The sequence below is a fragment of the Clarias gariepinus genome, chromosome 2 (assembly GCF_024256425.1).
Source record: "Clarias gariepinus isolate MV-2021 ecotype Netherlands chromosome 2, CGAR_prim_01v2, whole genome shotgun sequence".
Taxonomy (NCBI): domain Eukaryota; kingdom Metazoa; phylum Chordata; class Actinopteri; order Siluriformes; family Clariidae; genus Clarias; species Clarias gariepinus.
The window spans coordinates 38,655,620-38,676,087 of record NC_071101.1 but is presented as its reverse complement, the minus strand read 5'-3'; the positions used below and the strand labels follow the sequence as shown (position 1 = coordinate 38,676,087).

General features: G+C 38.8%; 1 protein-coding gene across 3 annotated transcripts in view; it reads right to left on the bottom strand.

The window, feature by feature from the left end:
* sash1a (SAM and SH3 domain containing 1a) overlaps positions 1-19,624 on the bottom strand; it is a 279,865-nt gene extending 260,241 nt beyond the window's left edge. The window contains exon 1 of one of the 3 annotated variants that reach the window (XM_053491097.1): positions 19,091-19,624. In XM_053491097.1, the coding sequence (XP_053347072.1) occupies positions 19,091-19,528 (438 nt within the window). In that variant the 5' untranslated portion in view covers positions 19,529-19,624. The remainder of the gene's footprint in view (positions 1-19,090) is intronic. The other 2 variants (XM_053491096.1, XM_053491098.1) reach the window with 2 other exon arrangements.
* Positions 19,625-20,468: the final 844 nt, after the last annotated feature.

Here is a 20,468-nt window from a genome sequence, read left to right as displayed (position 1 = left end):
AGTTTTCAAAATAAGTAGAGAGTAGTGAAGTAAAGAGAGAATCACACAGCCAGTTTTATATATAAATGCATGTCCAATCTGGACTCGGACGACTTTTAACTCGTCCAATAATCAGCACTTTATTTACATTCGGCTGCGACTTTATGCCTGCTGTCTGCACGCAGCCACAAACCCGCACCATCATGTCTGCTGCTGTCAGTTCAAAGCCGCAAACCTACATCCAAACCGCCTGGAGGCCTACAATAAAAACCAGAACACCAACATACAAAATGACCTGTACTTAAGAATGAACCGCAGCACGATTGCAGACTCTCTAAGTCTCCCGGTGCTCTCCACATTCCTTTCTGTTTGTAAATCGCTTTAACCCTGACTGACCTCAACATGCTCTTTACGGCATCATTAACCGTTTAAAAGAAAACGTCTGGCCTTATCAGTACACTCGCTCCTGGACCCCTGAATGAGGTCATGACCCCCCCTGGCTTCAGTACCAGGTAATTAGACAATGGGTTTACTCAAAGTACGACCTTCAAACTTTGGATAGTGTCACCTTGAAAAAGGAAACGATAATGTCAAAGCATTTTTATGGTGTGAACAAAAAGGGGTTCCTGCTGTTCAAGGTACAAAAGGGAGTAAAATGAAAGAAAAGTCCAGGTGGACAGGGACGGTGCTATTTTTTTTTTTTATCTGTGTTGAGTGCTCCGTGCATGCTGGGGCTTTATGAAGTGTGATATTGATTTTTAATTCAGCAAGGAGAACTGTATTTCAGCATCCTTGTAAGAAATTTAATTTCTTAGGATTAGCGCTCACCTTCACCTTAACCAGGCATTAAGTAAAAAGAAAAAAAAGTGCTGTAAAATAAAATTCTGAAAAAAAAAAAAGTTAATTTTTTCTATAGCAGCTCATAAGTCCAGTTTCGTATGGTATGTATGTGTGTTTAGGTGAATTCCATGGAGGGCTTCTTACTCCTGAAACTTTAAGAAAGTGTACCGACTACTTATTTTCTCCCTCTTAACCTTGGCAGTGTATGAAACAGTGTCTCAGTGATCGTAGGTGAGGCCTGATCTATGTGACTCTAATTCTGCATCGTGTCATTAAACAAAGAAAGATTAATGTTTGCTCACTTATGCTGACCAGGTACACACACACACACACACACACACACACACATACACAGCAATGCCTGTGTCAGCAACAATGATACAGATGCAACCTTGAAATGCCAGACATAAAGCCTCTCTGTCGATGGAGTACTTTTTGACAACCGCATTAGGAAAAATCCCTATATAACCTCAGCAAACCCAAACTACACATCTTAATAAAAGTTGTCCCCATGGCAACTCCATGTAATTTTGCGACCATAATGTGATACACAGATACTTGCGTCAGTATTTCTTTCTCATCACACAATACAAACAGAATTGGTCGAGGGTCTGGAAATTGATTTTTTTTTTTTTTTTTTTTTTATCCAGGCCTTCTATACAGTTCAACACATTCAATGCTTTACCGTTTGGGCAGGAAGCAGACACTCAAGTGAATAGGATTGGATCGATGTGCTGTCACTTCCTGTGTCCACCAGGCAGCACACAAAAACGGGCTTTGAGTGAGGAAAGGGGGAATTTTTTGCCAACAGTTCACACACACCTCAGACCAAACCCCATCATACCCATAACATTAGAACGAACGCAAATGCACACAAGTGCACAATTGAGCGGCTGCTGTTAATACTAGTGACACAGCTAACAAGGCTTCCTGCTGAGATAAGCCCTTTGCTAACAAAGAGACGCTCAATACAGTCATTTACACGAATCCAGAAAGCCATGCACTCAGCAGAACAGCATATGCTAATGATAATAAAACAGTAGAGAACTGCAATGCTGTCTGTCTGGTCTGTATGTGTATGTGGCTGTCTGGTCTGTATGTGTATGTGTCTATCTGGTCTGTATGCTGCGCTCAATGTGCATGTCTTTTTGAATTCAAATTTTTTTTAAGCATTCCGTTAAATCGGTTGATTTTTTTTTAACAGTTAATAGATTTTATGATTATGATAATTTAGTAATTAGATTTTAGTACCATCAGTGATGCTATATTTCAAGTTGACTAAAGGTCTTCATTTTTTTTTAGGATTGAGATACTTGCAAATTACCATTAAAAAAAAAGAAAAAAAAAACGGTTTCATCATCCACAAAAAAAACAAAAACATCAAAAACAACAGATTTTTATGTTAACTCTACATTCTCTTTGGTGTTAACTGGAGTATTTAGTTAGTTAACAAACACTATAGTTTAAGGATGGGGGTTGGATCTTCTGGATCGGATTAGTTAACAAAGTGTAGGGAGAAAAAGACAGCTTTTTTGGCATATTTAAAAAAAAGTCAAAACCTGTCCCAGGATTTTACAGCGTAAGATATAGGTACACAATTATTTCAGAATAATTACAAAAACATCACAAAAGGCTTTCAAAGGCGTGCTAACTAGACGGTTAGAGCCAGGAAGTCCACTGTACGCAGAACCACTTGTTATTGCCCTGAACTGGTATAACACACACATAAAACACTTGCACAAACATTTTTAAATACTTGTTCCAGGAAGATTAATGTCTCACTACCTAGAAGCGGTATTATTCTCATGGATATTTTGTTATATTAATAATATGACCTGCATTGACAATGTTTAAAATTCTATTTGAATGTCTTTCAGAGTGTCTTTAAACAACCACGACTTCAAATCACTGCAATAAACGGGCAAGAGGAAACATGTTACTCTTTTCGTATACACCTTGTCATTATTTGTCATAAATTGCGTATGAAAGAGAGGAGAATGTGACAGCACAAGAGGAATTATTGCTCATGTAAACACAAAAATAAGGCACATAGATAAGGTTGTTTTTATTTCATAAAACTGAAATATTAACTAAAATGTATTTTAGCCAGGGTAGGACAACCCTTAGTGTGTGTGTGTGTGTGTGTGTGTGTGTGTGTGTGTGTGTGTGTGTGTGTGTGTGTGTGTATTTATATACATTTACACACATACATACATGAGACTGAACATTGCAGAGATTCTTACTGTTATTTTGAGAGAGACTCAGAGGGGACAGGAGATCAAGCGTTAAGTTTGGACATAAATACTCAGACGTCCAACCGTATACGTGCACAAGGCAGGGCTCAAATTGCCCGAGCAACTGGTCTGAGCTGCCCCTCGGAAAATAACCAACTGTCTTATCCTTGCTGTTGTGGCTGGGTAAATATGAATAGTTCGTCAAAGGTAAACCAAAATAACCCGTAATAAAATGCTAAATTTTATACGGAAAAATATTTACAAATTATGCAACGAGATGCCATACAGTATGTCATACCACAGTGTTGCATCTACATTTTGTTGTTGTTATCGGCGAGTCGGTCGATTTCATCTGACTAAAAACGTGCAGCTATAAAGTTATATCTGTTTAGAAAAGGATTATCGCCACCATAAAAATGTATTTCAGTTCTGACTTCATGTTTCAACATTTGTCCTCTGAAAGACTTTATTACCCTCTTGAGTTCTTACTTCTCTCCGTTCAGAATACTTACAATTAAATACTTTGTGTTGGATGACAAAGTGAAGTAATTTACTATATTAACTCAATCATCAAATAGTTAATTCTTTAAGTTTGGATACTGTAATGTTTGTAGTAGTATCGTCACTCGAGTATAAATTTAAATCTAGTTAATCGCAGTCAGTCTGTGACTAAACACGACTAATCTTAATTTTAAAATACTCAGATTTACTTGTATTGTTAACATGCCATGTTGGAATAAAGAAATGCATTTGACAAACTGATCAGGGAAAATAGATTATGCTGCTTTATAATTTCTCAAACGTTAACATTTAACAAATATTTAATTAAGATCTTGCAAACTGCATACAGTGGCTTGGAAGTATAGGGTGTGGAAACCCACCAAACAACCTGGAGCCTTAGCCACCTGAGCCACCACTCCCATGGGTTACATTCTTGTAAAAATAGTTTCCACTGAAGATAGCTTAAGCACACAACTTCTATCTAGACACATATATTTGTAATTAATCTTGCCATTCAGCACACCTGGTGATGATGTTTTCCCAGTCATCTTATTATTACCGTGCTGCGATTATGGGAAGCCATTAGGGGCAAACTTGGTCATGTGATTAATTTGCGTAAAAATAAATAAATAAATACCACGTAAAAATTTCAAGATTAATCACATGCATTAACACATTAATATTGACAGTCATACTTTTTAGTTACATTTTTGTCTTAAAATGCTGAATACACCAAGTAATTAAATGAAGGAGCATTGTGCTTATCACATGAAATGGTGTGAGAATCGTACAGGTACCCATCCTTTATCTCAAACTGAGAGATGACCGTGTTAAGCTTAAGATGCCAAATCATACTGCTGCCTAAACTAGCTTGCCACTAACTCTGTATGATCACAACATCATAACATAATGATGTGTTTCAGCTTTTCATTTCAATAATCCCAAATAAAACATTTTAAACAACTGGCACAATAATTAGAGCTGATTATTTTTTCATTACATTCACATTATTATCCTCCATCATCATCATCATCTTTTCACTTACTCTCTGATTTCCTGCTTTCACAACAACAAGAGCATTCAGCCCCTCTGCTTCCCTCTGTTAAAAATAGCCTACATAACATCTAGAGGGAGATAAAGCACTAAGCCATATCAGTTGCTTTGCCAATCAGATTAATTATCTTAACTCTTTGAACTGAATATCTATTAACATATTTTAAACAGAGTGGCCCAGTGGGGAAGTACGTCTCACAGAGAGTCGGCATACACAGGCAATATATATGCAAATTACTTTGCAGCCCAAAAAAACTTTACAGAGAAAAAATTATTATGAAGCACATAAGCTATACAGATATACAAATAAAATTCTGTATTAAATTTAAATTTGAGCACTACATTAAAAGAGCAGTTAGCCCCATGGTCTCGCATCTCCAGGGTCGAGAGTTAGCTTTCCACTTTCAGGTCTGTGTGTGTGTGTGCGTGCGTGTGTGAGGAGTTTGCATGTTCTCCCCGTGCTTGGTGGGTTTCCTCCGGGTACTCCGGTCTCCTTCCAAAAGACAAGCAGAGTAGGCCAATGGGCGTTTCCAAATTCCAAATTGTGTGCTTGTGTGCCCTATGATGGACTGGCACCAGGATGTACCCTGCTTAGTGCTACAAACCTACGTACAGTATACCATTAGTTGACAAAAGTGCAAATGTGGCATGGCTTTGCAGCTCCGGGTTCAAAGGAGCGCCTGTAAGCTTGATTACGATGGCACAGCACCAGGAACATCTCAAAGCAGCACGCAGACAGCAGGTGTAGGACGTGTAGCAAACCAGAGGAGACCATCAGTGACATTGTCTCTGACTGCACGCTGTTGGCACCGAGAACATTCACAGCCGAGTGGCTGGAGGACCTGGCAGAGGAATTACCCTGGCTCCTTGGCCAACGGTACTTGAGGGAGCCACAACTTCCCATAACTATGAGAAGCTCTTGTGTAAAAGCAAGTGCGCAGGAAGTGTGGAGACAGAACAGAGAGGCCGTAGACATTGGGGACTTTGGCAAGCATGTATCGCACCACCAATATGTGTCAACTATAAAATGTCCGGAAACAAGCCTGCTTGTCAAAAAAAAAAATATATATATTTAATGGAGCTTAAAAATATATGCAATACAAGGCAAAGGTTCAACTTGTCATATGATTTGTATTTCATGTCTCTATTTGCTTCAGATGCTGAGAAAGAAATTTTTTATTGAGCAATTCACAATTCAAGTTTTTCAGAAAACCTTCAGCTGAATGCACATTATGAAAAACAGACATACGCATGCATGCAACTGTTTATTTTTGATAAAATGAAGTGGGACTTTTGCTCTGTTATTCCTCCTGATTTGCTCCATGGCAATAACCAGCAAAAATAAAAACAACACAATAAACCCATTATGTTGAACGACGACATTAAACGGAACATAAATCAAAAGCTTTTATCCTGTTACCAATGCAGCGCTGTAAAAATGCTCTGTGGAATGCACATTATGAAAAATAAAAACAGACACACACACACACCCTACTGTGACACAAACTGATGCTTAATAATCTTCCTAGGAGCATTCTGCTGAATTCCTATCTCCTAGACTTAACTAAACAGACTGGGAGAAACAAATCTGAAATTGTGTAGTAGTAGACAAAGATCCAAATCACTCAACTAAAAGGTAATTGTTCCATCATTACAATGCTGTCTGCCTAATTTGGACCACTTTGTTCACTTGCAGAGACAAATTTTAGAGCCACTAGGACAAAATAATGAATATGTACCACTGGAGCGGCACGGTGTCGTAGTGGTTAGCACCGTCACCCTGCACCTCCAGGGTCCGGGTTCGATTCCCGCATCTGATCTGTGGGTATGGAGTTTGCATGTTCTTCCTCCGGGTACTCCGGTTTTCTCCCACAGTACAATGACATGCAGATTAAGCTAATTGGCCTTCCCAAAATGCCTGTAGTGTGTGAATGAGCATGTGAGTGTGTGAGTATACACAGTACTGTATGTGCCCTGCAATGCACTGGTGCCCCGGTTAGACTGTACCTTATGCCCTATGTCTCCTAAGGCAGGCTCCAGGCCCCACAAAACCATGTATACATGGTGCGAGTGATACCATTATTGTCTTGGCCTTGCACATTTATCAATACATTTAATTTTTTTTCTTATGAACACATTAACACAACCATCACCGGACACAGAGCCAACTCGCAAAAAAAGAATCTGCCAAGTAAAACCTTCACTTCTTTAGGTTTCCTACATCTTGTTTATTTTGAAAGCTTGTCACGTGACCGTTGCATTTGCATAGTCATTAATATTCATTTGGGTCTGCCAAAAATGGGCGTGTACACCGTCATACAACACATTGTATTTGCTACAGTGACTGTATTTTTTCTTTTCATTTTAACATATATTTCTAAACATGCAATGCGTTCTAATTAATTAATACTGTCTAATTAAACAGACCTGCTACATGACCTTTTATGTTCTACAATCATTCTCGCTCTCTCTCTCTCTCACACACACACACACACACCATACATACATACATAACAAAAAGACACATGTAAGACACATTGTCTTTAATAGTAAAAGGACAAGGATGGGACTGAAAATGATGTATTGGATACAAACCTTGTGGGACAAATGAGTGATAAGACAGTTAATTTTTAAAAGATCACAATTAAATCTTTTTAAAAGCAGGAGAGAGTTTTGGACTAGAAGCAACACTGCAGGCAAAACATGTCACTACTGCTCTTCCATTGTACAAGCGCTTATTTAGGAAGCTGACATGCAAATATCTCTCAGATCATTATACACATGCATGGCCACTACATGCCGACTTTCACTTCAATGCTGTGACAGTAACGGCTTTATCAACTTTTAACCAAGACCAGAGCGTGCTCTAGTACAGCAGGGCTAAAGGCACTTAACTTTTTTTTTTTTTTTATCTGCCAATTAGCATATAAGTAAAATAAGATTTTGCTGTGCTGTTCTTAACTAGAGCAAAGACGCACATTTAAATGGACAACTCTGCAGTGTGTTAATATTAACATAAAAACTTGCATAACATAAAAAAAAAAAAAAAATTAAACAGTACAAATTTCTCACACACGATCATTAATAAAATGTAAAACACTGGAATGTTTCAAAATGTGAAGGCGCCAACATTTGGAATACGATGGATGGATGAGCCTTGGGTGCCTGTGATCCTGTCGCCAGTTTATGGTAATTATGGTATTTTATTAAGTTGTACTACATTATTCAGGGGTAACATTGCATAAATATTTCTCTTTGAGGTAGCAAAGACTACTTTACTTCATAATTATGCCTTATGTCCTAAAATACAGGATTTTTTTGTTTTATTTTAAAAAATAATTTCAGATACAGATTAAACCAGAGGCAGTTTTAATAATCGTAAGAGCATCGGAGGAAACTTCAGGTGGCACAGCAGCTTCTCATTAAATGGTCTTATTATCGCGTAAAAATAGAGTATCCTATTAGTTTGGAAAAGGTAAGAGTCTCCATCCCTAAAGCTACGACTGACAGAATTAATTAATACACTCCATTTGGAACAAATTGATTTTGAAGAATAAGCTTAAAGAATTCATTATAAATTATAGTTTGTTTGCTTGTTCTTAGTGTGATGTGTTACTGTAAGTGTTTAAATGTCTAAGACTGGTATTTCTTTGTGGTTTGTGTAATTATATATTAAAAAAAAAAAAAAAGCGTGTAGATTTCATACACTTATTTATAAGGGAAAAAAACGCTTCACAACAAATGTATTCAAAACTATAAATATGAATAAAAGGAATACTGAATTTTGCCATCCTAGATCACAAATTTTTTTTGGAATTTTTAGCCTTTTTGTCCATGTAAAGGAACAGAAAAAAAACATTCATGCATCAACTTTTCTATGTCTGCTCCACATTACTTCTGTGTAAATGTAACAGTACAGTACATGACATAATTAGTTTTTAACAGTTTAGGTTTAGATGAAGATCCTTTTTAGTTTTTTCCTAAAAACAGGGAAAAATGAACAGATAACCCACCTAAAAAAGCACTGCAAAACAAAGCCAACTCAATGTGAATATATTACTAGTTATTTTACTCACTGACTCACTCATAATCTATTCCGCTTTTTCCTGTATACGAGTCGCGTCAGGGCCTGGAGGCTATCCTGGGAGATTTACTGTAGGGCATAAGGCGGCGTATACCGTGGACGGGAAGCCAATCCATCCATGGCACACACACATACAGTACACACCCTCATTTACACACTTCAAGCACCAATTAACCTAATCTGCATGTCTTTGGACTGTGGGAGGAAACCGAAGTACCCGCAGGAAATCCACCAAAGGCAGGGAGAACATGTAAACTCCATGCACACAGGCCTGAAATGGGAATCGAACCCAGACCCTTAAGGTGCAAGGCGACAGATGAATCATTTTAATGTTATTAATAATCTGAAATGAACCTGGAGACAACCTTTACATTTATAAAAGGTGTATACATAAATGATCAACTTACGTCTACAAATTATCAACTACTAAAATGTCACTTTAAAATTTTTAGGTTTTAAATATATGCACTTTATTTAAAAAAATTTAAAAATAAGAAGAGAAGAAAAGAAAAGCACACACACACACACACACACACACACACTAAAGAAGTCTCTGAATCATACAGAGTCAGCGTACAACTCAGTGATCTGTCCTGGAAAGAATCTGGGAAACTGCACTGGTGTGTATGCTAACAAGATGGACTAGCAGGACTGATTAGAGTGTTTGTTCTGCTCTATTAGTAACAGACTAAACTTGCATGTGGATCTGTAAAACAAATCTCCCTAACACATAAAAAAATAAGCAGAAGATACTGACATGTGCATGCAACAAGGCATACATGCTGCTGTCCTTTGTACAGGTCACACATTTCGTTGTAAAAGCATTGACCTACTATACTGTAGCTGCACCGACAGCGGCAGAATGGCTTGTAACACTGTATTGTGTTTTTATTGGTGTAACTGATTGCTTTTCATGCAATTTATCATGACCATTGTGCTTCAAGGCCAGGTATTTGATTTTCAACACCGAACCTAGACTTGACTTTAAGGGAGGATTCCCGAACTCAGAAGCTTAGTTTAAAGATCAGTCCTGCAAGAGCATGGTAGAATAGTTTAGATCATTAACAAACTCATTAAACTCAGACTGCTGCTTCATTAAATCGTGTTGCTCCTGTTCCTTATGCAGCTGATCGCGAACCCCTTCAGGAAAACTGCTGACAGTCATTTAATTTAAGAGAGACTGTGCTGAACTATTATTAGACAAACTGTTCGTCGTGGTTAAAAGTGTCATCCAAACAAGTAAATATAAATACTGTAAGTTTATTGGATTAATAATTGTTATGAAGTAGCAGCTAATTAAAGTCATTTTTTTTTTTTTAACAAAATCTATTCTGGATTCACACAATACAAAGCTAGACCAATTAACGTAATCATTCCGCAAATTGCTTTAAAAAAATGTACATGGCAGCGTCCAACATGCTGGCATGTTCATCCTGTCCAATACGTCCCACTGATTGGCTCTCATCAGCCTTCTGTGTGATTCAGTGATGGACTACAGCAGAACTACATTCCGGATCAACCCCTCTTAGCAAATCCTGCAAGTGCTGCTAATATCATGAATGTTGGTGCCAACAATGCTAACAAGAACATCTTATCAACAATCATATCAAGAGAAATAAATACACTAGCCAGAATCCAAAAAAGTTTTTTTTTTACATGCAATGTAAGTTCAAATACTCATAGATCAAATCTTGCCATGTGCAATATTGTTAAGGCGGAAGGCACGGAGCCTATCCAAGAAGACTTTGGGCACGGAGCGTAGTATACTATGGACAGGGTTCCAATCCAATGCAGTGTTAAGCTTTATTCCCCCCACCATCCAAAATTCACTAGATCATTCTATGGAGTTTCCAGTCTGTTTGAATAGACCATCGACTTACAGCAGGGAATGTTAACTGATATGGTAAATCGAATTGAAGCTAAAATAAAACTCTGATTTTAAATCTAATTAAAAAATGTATGCCCAACGAGAACAAATGATCCAGTATAAAGATGACCAAGACCTGAATAAAGAAATTTGCTTGATTGACTGGGTTATTTCTTCATCTTAATAAATACCACACTATTAAAAAACAAAAAAAACAATATTCAATTACATAATTAATTAAACACAATAAAAGGGCCATCCAGCCCCAACTGTTCTCTTTTATCGGATACCCTTCATTAAGTTTCCTAATTATAATTACAGATTTTGTTATGCTACTTCATGCATACTGAGATGCCTTTTTTTCCCCCTCAGTGATGCAGAACAAGGTCACGACTGATGGCCGCAGAACTGACGGTCAGGGCGGTGAGAGAGAATTATACTTGGATATCACTTACCTCAATTAATATTCATTAATGCTTTTTATGGTTTGATATTTGCATGCCATCACAGAACAATTATACATTTTCTCAGCTCTTGATATGAATGTGAGATGACCAACATATCAAGGGCACACAACACTTCAGGTTTAGGGCAGCGTGCCAAGCACAGAGATCTCGTACGTGGGATGACAGGGAAGGTTAGGAGGTGAAGTGGGTCAGCATCCTCTATGTAAGTTTACTTAAAATTTTTTAAACAGTTTGTAAATAAACTAGAAAAGAGTGCATGTTTAAGTGGGGTTGGTAACAGAGGCATACACTATCCTAAATCCTAACACAAATGCACACACACACACACACACCCCACTACAAGAACACAACATACAAAAACCAGTTGTATGTGGCTCACATATACATGCTGAGGATGCACACATACACAAATCCTGAATGAAGTGACAGGAGGCCTTTTCTGTTAAAGTGGAAATAAATTTCAGAAGTGATCTTGCCATGGTTCATTTTAAGCCTGGTCAAGTTCCTGGTCTAAAGGCTAATTCGCATGCTGGTGTTGCCATGACAACTGCTCGCTTCTATTTCAGCTGACCTCACTTTTTCAACAGACTGATAGACCTCAGTGTAAACACCATCATCATCATCATCATCACCATCATCATCCCTTCCATAAATACTCCCACACACACACACACACACACACACACACACAAGTAAGGCACCTTCATTCAAATTGATTCTGGAAAATTCTACCAAGCCATTCAGTAGCGTACAATGAGTCATAAATAATTGCAATACACTCAATTTTTCGACTTTTATAAACCATTTATATAAGGGTCACCATGGAAACCTTCTCAAAATCCTACTCTTTTTGCAGTTACCCCTTAGCCTGGAAACCACAGAAAAGAAAATATATGGTTTTGTGTGTGTGTGTGCGTTCGAGTGGAGAAAAATGTACTGCCGGATAAATTTTTTTACTGTCTTTCGTAAGTGATTATCTTGTAATGGCCATTTGATTAGATCACTCACTCTCTCATCTTCTAATACCGCTTTATCCTATATTCAGTGTCCTGGGGGCCTGGAGCCTATCCCAGGAGACTTAGGACACGAGGCAGGGTACACCCTGGACAGGATGCCAATCCATCACAGGGCACACACACATACACACACTCACATTCACACACTACTGGCGATTTGGAAACGCCAATCAACCTAACCTACAGTTCTTTGGATTGTGGAAGGAAACCGGAGTACCCGGAGGAAACCCACCAACCCACCTGGACCCTGAAGGTGCAAGACGACAGTGCTAACCACTACACCACGAACACTAAAAATAATGTTATTATTATTATTATTATTATTAATATACAGCCAATGACCCTTACTTTAAAACAATGGTTTATAAATCTGAAAAAATATTAACACTTTCTATATTTGCTGTAACTATTAATGGTATTGATGTAATGTAATTTTTTTTGTATACATTTCTATACCCTCCTAGAGATACACTACCAGTCAAAACCCAAAGTTTATGGTCCTTCCTGATTTCCATTTCTTTTTACATTGTAAAAAAAGGCTGAAGGCATCTAGAGTACGCAAAAATCTCCTTAGAACAGTTGATATTGAGACGCGTCTGCTACTTATGCTCTGTAAATCCTTCATAACGGCTCTAATCTAAGGTGCTGGTTGTTAATTGGTGATTTCTGAGGCTGGTAACTCTAAATGAACTTCTCCTCTGCTTCAAAGGTAAGTCCTGGTCTTGCCTTTGATGGGTTTTGTAAACACACTTGACACAATACTGTTCTTGTAATAACTATTTCAAACAGCTGACCTTTGTGTCTTAAAATAACAAGTATCTGTCATTGTTGTTCCTTAATTCCATAATGCCATACGTGTTATTTCAGTGTTGAAACCTCCAGTATTAATAACATTTTCAGAATGTGGGAAATAAATCACTTAAAAAAAAAATAAATAATTGAATTAGAAAGTGTGTCCAAACTTTTGCCTGTTACTTTTGACAGGTTAAACTGTTGAATATCGATCTACTGTACATATGCTCGATTTTGGAATTGGGTTAGACCATACATAACTCTGAAATATAATGCCCAAGATTTGTTTTTAACTCAACCTCTCTCAACCCTCTCTACTGTTCTGGCCCTCTCTTTTCATCCTTCTTGAATTCATCCTCCTTTTATTTATCCAGTTTGCATAAACACATTCAGATATAGGTTAAGAGCTTTAATTAATTCTCAATTAAGCAAATAAAGAAAATGTGATCCTAATGACTTGACATGGTTGTTGGTGCAAGATTGGCTGTTCGGTTGTTGGTTCAAGATTTCAGAAACTGCTGATTTAAAAAAAATAAAGCATAAGCATCATTAAGCAGCAGTTTTTTAGCTGACAGAAAGGACAGGAATGTTTATATAACATATTATATACTTTAATATTATATTATATAAGATTATGTAATATAATGCTAACTAAAAAAAAAAAAACACTTTTTCCAACCAAAGTGAACAGAAAAGTATCTCAGGTCATCTTCCGACATCCAAAAATAAGAACCTGAGGCTACAGTTGGCACAAAGCCACTTAAACTGGACAGATAAAAATTCTGCAAAAAAAAATGCAAACAAGATAAAACACACACATTAAAAGCTAATCTTGTTTACACATACTGTGAAGCCCATGCTGAGTTATAATACTTCATCAACATTATCCTGAGAAAGTACTGCGTAAACAAATAGGAAAAAAATATATATATATAGGCGAACAAAAAAGTTCACTTACTGTACCAACCAGCAGGTAATGTAAAAAAGAAGCAATAGCATGAGTGGTAGAGAAAAGATGTGGTGGAGCAGACATGACATTCCTAAAATGCTGAAACTGAAATGGATTAGAACGAGATCTGGGGAAACCTGCTAACAGCCTGGGGATTTCATGAAGGAAAGGCGTGAAAAGGACATGTTTCCGCTCCCACGTTCTGTCTCATTCAATCTCCTTCTCCCTTTTACTCTAGCCAGTGTAGTGTGGTTTGGATATTGCTATTGCTGGATATTATGGTACAAGTTTTTTCCCCATTATTTAATCCTTCTTACAAATTTTATCTTTAAATGTAAGTGTTGGGTCCCAATTTTGCCAATCGAACAGCCCTGACCCATTGAGGCATGGACTTCACTAGACATCTGAAGGGGTGCTGTTCCTTTCCCTTCAGCCCTTGGCTTTCCAGCACAATCCACAGATGATCGACTGGAATGAGATCTGAAAAATTTGGTGGCCAATTGACCGCTAAACCATTTTTTCAGTGTGGCAGGCTGCAATATTCTGCCGACAGAGGCCACCTTTGGAAGGTGGTACATGTCAAAGTAAGATCTACATGGACCAAAGACTCCGTCAGCTTGCCTTCTTCCCAGAGTGCATCCTGATGCCATCTGCGCTACCCCATACGCAACAAACTGCGATGCACTGTGTGCTCTGACACCTTTCTATTGGGACCAGCTTTAACTTTTTCAGCAATTTAAGCTACAGTAGCTCTTCTATTGGATCGGACTAAACGGGCCAGCCTTCACTCCCTACGTGCATCAATGAGTCTTGACCGCTCATGGCTCTGGTTCGCCAGTTTTTCTTACTTGGATCACTTTGTGTAGGTCCAAACCAGCGCACTGGGAACATCCCACAATAGCTGCAATCTTGGAGTTGCTCTGACCCAGTCGTTAAGCCATCATAATTTGGCCCTTGTTGAAGTCGCTCCAACACATCCCAGTTCCTGGTACCATTGTAATGAGATAATAAATGTTATTCACTTCACCTGTCATAATGTTACAATGTTATGGCTGATTGGTGTATAAAGTGCATCTCAAAAAAAATTATATCATTGAAAATAATTGTAAATTAATTACATGTAAATTAAATTCCGTTTCATTGATACAGCTTCATGCTAACAACAACAAAAAAAAATTGGTCTCTTAAAATTGTTTTTTCTTTTCGAGGATTAATCAAAGCAGCATTTACAATACAGAAATTCTAAAAACTTAATTGTTTATTTTATGCACTTAATACTTGGTCAGGGCTCCTTATCACAAATTACTGCATCAATGCAGCATGGCATAGAGGTGATCAGCCTGTGGCACTGCTGAGGCGTTATTGAAAACCTGGTTGTTGTGATAGCAGGCTTAAAACTTTTTACTTTACTTTATGTAATAAATCTAGAACACATGAGTCCTACATACATATATACATGCCTCTGAACATTTATAACCAAATAAGATCAAACAAAATAAAACTTTTTATTAAAATAGATAAATAGATATTTATATGTACACAGTAACAATACAGTTTATGACCAATATATGGATTAATATTCAAATGGATTGAAATTTTTCAGCTCAACTATCTAATGCTATTGATGCTGAATAAGTTCATGTGCACAAAGTGTGTTAAATGGTGGTAAGATGCGTTTAAGGTTACACACTGATTAGAGACCAGGCTACTTCCAGTGTGCTGTTTAACTGTGATAATCCACACGGCGCCTTCGTTATCCCACAAACCACAACAATCAGAAATAATGAGCATACACAAACTGAGGATCATCTTATATCTCTATAATGACGGCAAACAGGCAATTTCTACGCCTTCACTGTTTTTAATAAGGGCGGTGGACCGTGATTAAATGTCTCAAAATAAAAGCGTACTGGTAGCATATTCCAACTTCTACTAGATTTACTGTCAACGTGTGTTACAAAAACTCACTCACTCACTCCCTCCCTTCCTTTGGCTGGCATATGAACAACTGACCTCGTCATTCAGTACATTTAGGCCATCAGTTATATTCACTTTATTGCCACACTACTTTGTCGAGTCTAGACCTGACCAAGTGAAGCAACCCCAGATCATAACACTGCCCCAGAGGCTTGTACAGTGACCACTATGCATGATGGGTGCATCACCATGTGCTTCCCTACTTATCTTGACATGGCCAACATTATGGAACAGGGTGAATCCGAACTCATCAGACCACATGATCTTTTTCCACTGTTACAAAGTCTAACTTTTTGCTCCCTAGCAAACTGAAGCCTTTTTTTCTGATTAGTCTTCCTAACAAGTGGTTTTCTGATGGCCACACAAGTCCCAATCCTGTGAGTTCTCATTGCATTGTGTGTGCACATGGAAATGCTCTTACTTTTACTATTAAACACAGCTCTGATTTCTACTAAGAATTTTTTATGACTCAGCTTCTCCAAAGGTTTAAGTGATCTCCAATCAGTCATTCGTGATATTTTCCAACCACATTTCTTCTGCCAAGTTGATGGTTCAGCACTATCCTTTCAGGTGTTCAGAATGTTTTAGACAGTTCTTAACCCAATTCCAGTCATTTCACCAATCTCCTCAGGAAGTGAGAAGCTACTCACCTGCTTAGATTTTAAAGATTTGTCGCCAGCTTAAACATATTAATTACAAGAGATGATAAAAAAATTTATTCAGTAATGTTTCGTGATTCTTTCGTGAGGCAATTTATGCATTGGCATGCTTTAAACTGTTCACACAGCAAAATATTTGCTAAGTTTCTTTATAATTGTAACAAAATCTAAAAAAAGTTATAGAGATATAAAATTGTGACACAAAATCGCAATACGCTTATGCTTATCGGCACATTACCATAATTATCATTTCATACATGTTTATGGTGGTCCCTGGTGATTCCCATCCCTAATCATTAATGCATTAATTATCAAATCAAAGATGCTTAATGGGTTTTTTTCTCATTTAAAACCAAAGCCAAGTTTTTGTATATATACTGTGCATATACATGCATGTGTACACACACTATAGATCAAAAGTTTGTCCACTTGGACATCTGGAGAAATTCCAACATAACTTGCAAATCCCCATCATTCCATAACTACAGTGAAGAGTTGTAGTGCTTGTGGAGTTTAAACTGTTAAACTGTTGTGCATGGATCTGTTCCGTGCACAAACCAGGTGCCAGAAGAGTGGTAGTTGTCAAAAAGGCAAAAAGACAGACTGGAACAGTTTTTGCAATGACGTATATCAGATTTTTCCACAATAGTTACAAGAAATAGTGCTAGGTTTATAAATCACAGTGCATTTGTGATAACAAAATGAGTAATGGTCCAAAACTGGTTAACACTTGCCATTTCATGACACCATGGAAAGATAACTCCCCTCAATCTGGCTGCCAAACTAAATCTACAAGTCAACTTTGATGAGAACATGTCTAAGGCATGATCTGAAGCAGAATTAACAGCAAGACCACCGTTGACCTACACCACATAACCATCAGGGCAATTTTGTCAGAGATGCCAAACACTGCAAATAATTACTAAATGCCTGCTCTATATAAGCTGCACAAAATACCTTTGGCAGTGCAATAACTGAAATACACACTTTAATGTGTGGAAATTTACCTGCAAATTAAAAAATGAATATATTTTATTTAATTAGCAAATGCTTACTAGCCCGGGTAGCCACGCTTATCTTATCAACTAACCTTTACCTGAGAATGCCACAAGGGTTGAGACAGGAGTATGTAAATTTGTTCAAGTGGACACCTAACCATTGCACTCACACGTGTTTGTTAAACTTCCAACTTCAGACTTATTTATAATAAACTTCACTCTTCTGGAAAGGATTTTTGGTAGATTTTGGAATTCCTATTATTCTTGTATCTAATGGATTTTTATTGCTGTGGGATTTGTGTTCATTCAGCCAATAGAGCATTAGTAAGATCATGTACACTACTTATGTCAGGTGAGGAGGTCTGGGGCGCCATCAGTGTTCTACTATAGTTCATCACACAGGTGTTTAGTGGAGTTTAGTCAGAACTTAGACAAGTTCTTTTAATCCTACTTTAAAACAATGTGTGCACTTGAGATTGCTTTGTGCACATGGTGTGAGCCTCTTAGTTCTAGTGAAGAGAAAGTATAATGCTAAAGCACACCATGACAGTCTACATGGATATAACTGAATGCTTTTGATTGTGTGCCAAGAGTTTTGGAGAAGAACTGCGTATAAATCTAATGTTTAGGTGTTCACACACACACAAACTGTTGACATAAGAGTGACTTACAGTATAAATAAACTAAAAATGAGTCACTTACAGCAACAGCAATTATTGAGAAACATTTCAATAAATGAGAGTTTGAGATTAAATGAAGAACTCCCTTTAAGTATGTTTTTTCTTTCCAGAATAAAATATCTAATGGTTAGGTAGAGTTGACATATGAATGTTTTTCCTTACTCCTTGGCATTTTTACAAAGCTTTACCAAAATGATCAATTTTGGTAAAGGGGGGGGGGGGGGGGTTGTTGGATGTAGAACCTATCCTAGGAGACTAAAGGCTTAGGGCTTAACCTGCATGTCTTTGGACTGGGAGAGGAAACCCATTAACCACAAGGAGAACATGAAAACTCCATGGAATCGTACCCGGATCCTGGATGTGCAAGGTGACCATGCTAACCATTAAGCCATGGTGCCACCTGCACATAAACAGAACGACAAAAAAACTAAGCACAAATAAATAAATAAATAAATAAATAATAATCTCATATTGCTCCTTGCACACCTCACTTACTCATTATCTTTACTGCATTATCCTGTATACAGGGTCACGGGTGGGCCTGGAGCCTATTCCAGGAGACAAGGGAACCCTCTGGATGGGGTATCAATCCATTGTTAGCCATTGTCTTTGGACATGCAGATTAGTAATTCAGTATTCAGAATACATTTTTTTTCTCCCTGGAGGAAACCGGAGCACCCGGAGGAAACCAACCAAGCGCGGAGAGAACCGTGTCCAGGCGATAATGCTAACCACTAAGACACAATGCTGCCTGCATGAATACAGATTTACCAAATAAACAAACAAAAAATAAATAAATCGCCCATTGCACCTTTAGAACATGAACACCTGTCAGTTATTATTGACTGTGTTATAATCAGTGGCAATGATCTAACGCCTTCTTTATTCATATTCACACACTCAAAACTAATATTTATGAAAGAAAAACTTGTGCATGGACATGCATGCATGGTCAACACTTCCCAATCCTCCAGAAAGAGAAACGAAATCCTACCTTGTTAGAATACGGAGGCCTTGCAAGATTAATCCCGTCCCTAACGAGTTTATCCCTGATCATGATCTTCAGCTTGAGTTTCGGGTAGATCACACGCTCCCGGTCGCGCAGGGTCAGACTCCGGTGTGACCCCGTGCACGTCATCCCGATTTGGTCCGTCCACGACCTGGATGTCCTGAGGCTGGGGATCAGCGGCTCCAAGGTGAAATAAAGCCCCGAGGCCGCCTGCTTGTCCTCGTCTCTGAGTCTCGTCACGGCGTCGTGGAGCCGCTGTCGGTGGTGAGGCATGAACACGCCGATGGCGTCCAGGTCGGGGTCGCCGATCTGTTTGCAAACTTCCAGGTCGTCGTAGCCGTTATCCACGAACGCCTCGACGTACTGGCAGAGCTGGAGCGTCCGGAGCCACTCGTACACGATGCTGGGGCCGGTGCTCGTCATCTTGTGAACGGAGAGTGTAAACGCGCGCGTTGGTCGAGTCCGGGGGATCAGGAGGATGATACCTCAAGGGGTGTTACACGTGCGCGTGCGGGTGCGGGTGCGTGGAGGGTCGGGCTCACATTGTGCACTTTCTCTAACATTTCAGCTGTCAGCTGGGTTAGCTTGCAGGAGTGAACTCAAAACACACACCAGTCCAAAATAAACAAGATATCCATGAGCGAGAGAAAGTGTCAACCCAAACCCGCGACATCCAAGCGCGCGCGTTGTACTCGCCTAAAAACCTTCACGATGCATCCTCCGGAGCACCTGGGAACGCCTCCTTTCTCCAAACGCGCATTCCCCGTTAATCTGCTTCACGGTTGTTGTCGTTGCACGGACACAAACAGTCCAAATAGACAAAAATTTGGAGTCCCTTTTCCTTTACAGCTCCCTCTTGTCCTCCTGCTGCGCTTCCTAGGAGTTTTTTTTTTTTTTTTAGTTTGGTTTGTGAGCATGAGCGTGTGCGCGCGCGTGTTTTAAGCTTGTAATCAGCTTGCTTTCCTAAAAGAAGGAGCGCGTGCGGACTCGCCGCGGCTGATCGATGAGCAGCGCGAGCGCCGGCGTGTTTCAGTGACAGCTGCGCAGTCACACACACAGCGTCGCAGGCGCGCAGCTAATCTCGGTGTGTGTGTGTGACGTTTTGTGCCGTCAGATAAAAAAAAAAAAAAAGAACTTTGCCTTCTCAACCTCACGGTTTCTCACGGCGTTATTTCCTATTCGGGTCTGTCTGCTTGTTCCTGAGTGCATTCCTGGAGCGCACGTTGACTGTACAGTATGTCGGGTCCTGTCGCGGGTTTCGTGCGCCCCCTGTCGGTGTTGATACCAGTGACTCGCTCATGACAGGGTACGGAGCTGGCACTGCACTGCCAGTGGTACCGAGAGGGCATGCTGTCTTGATTGC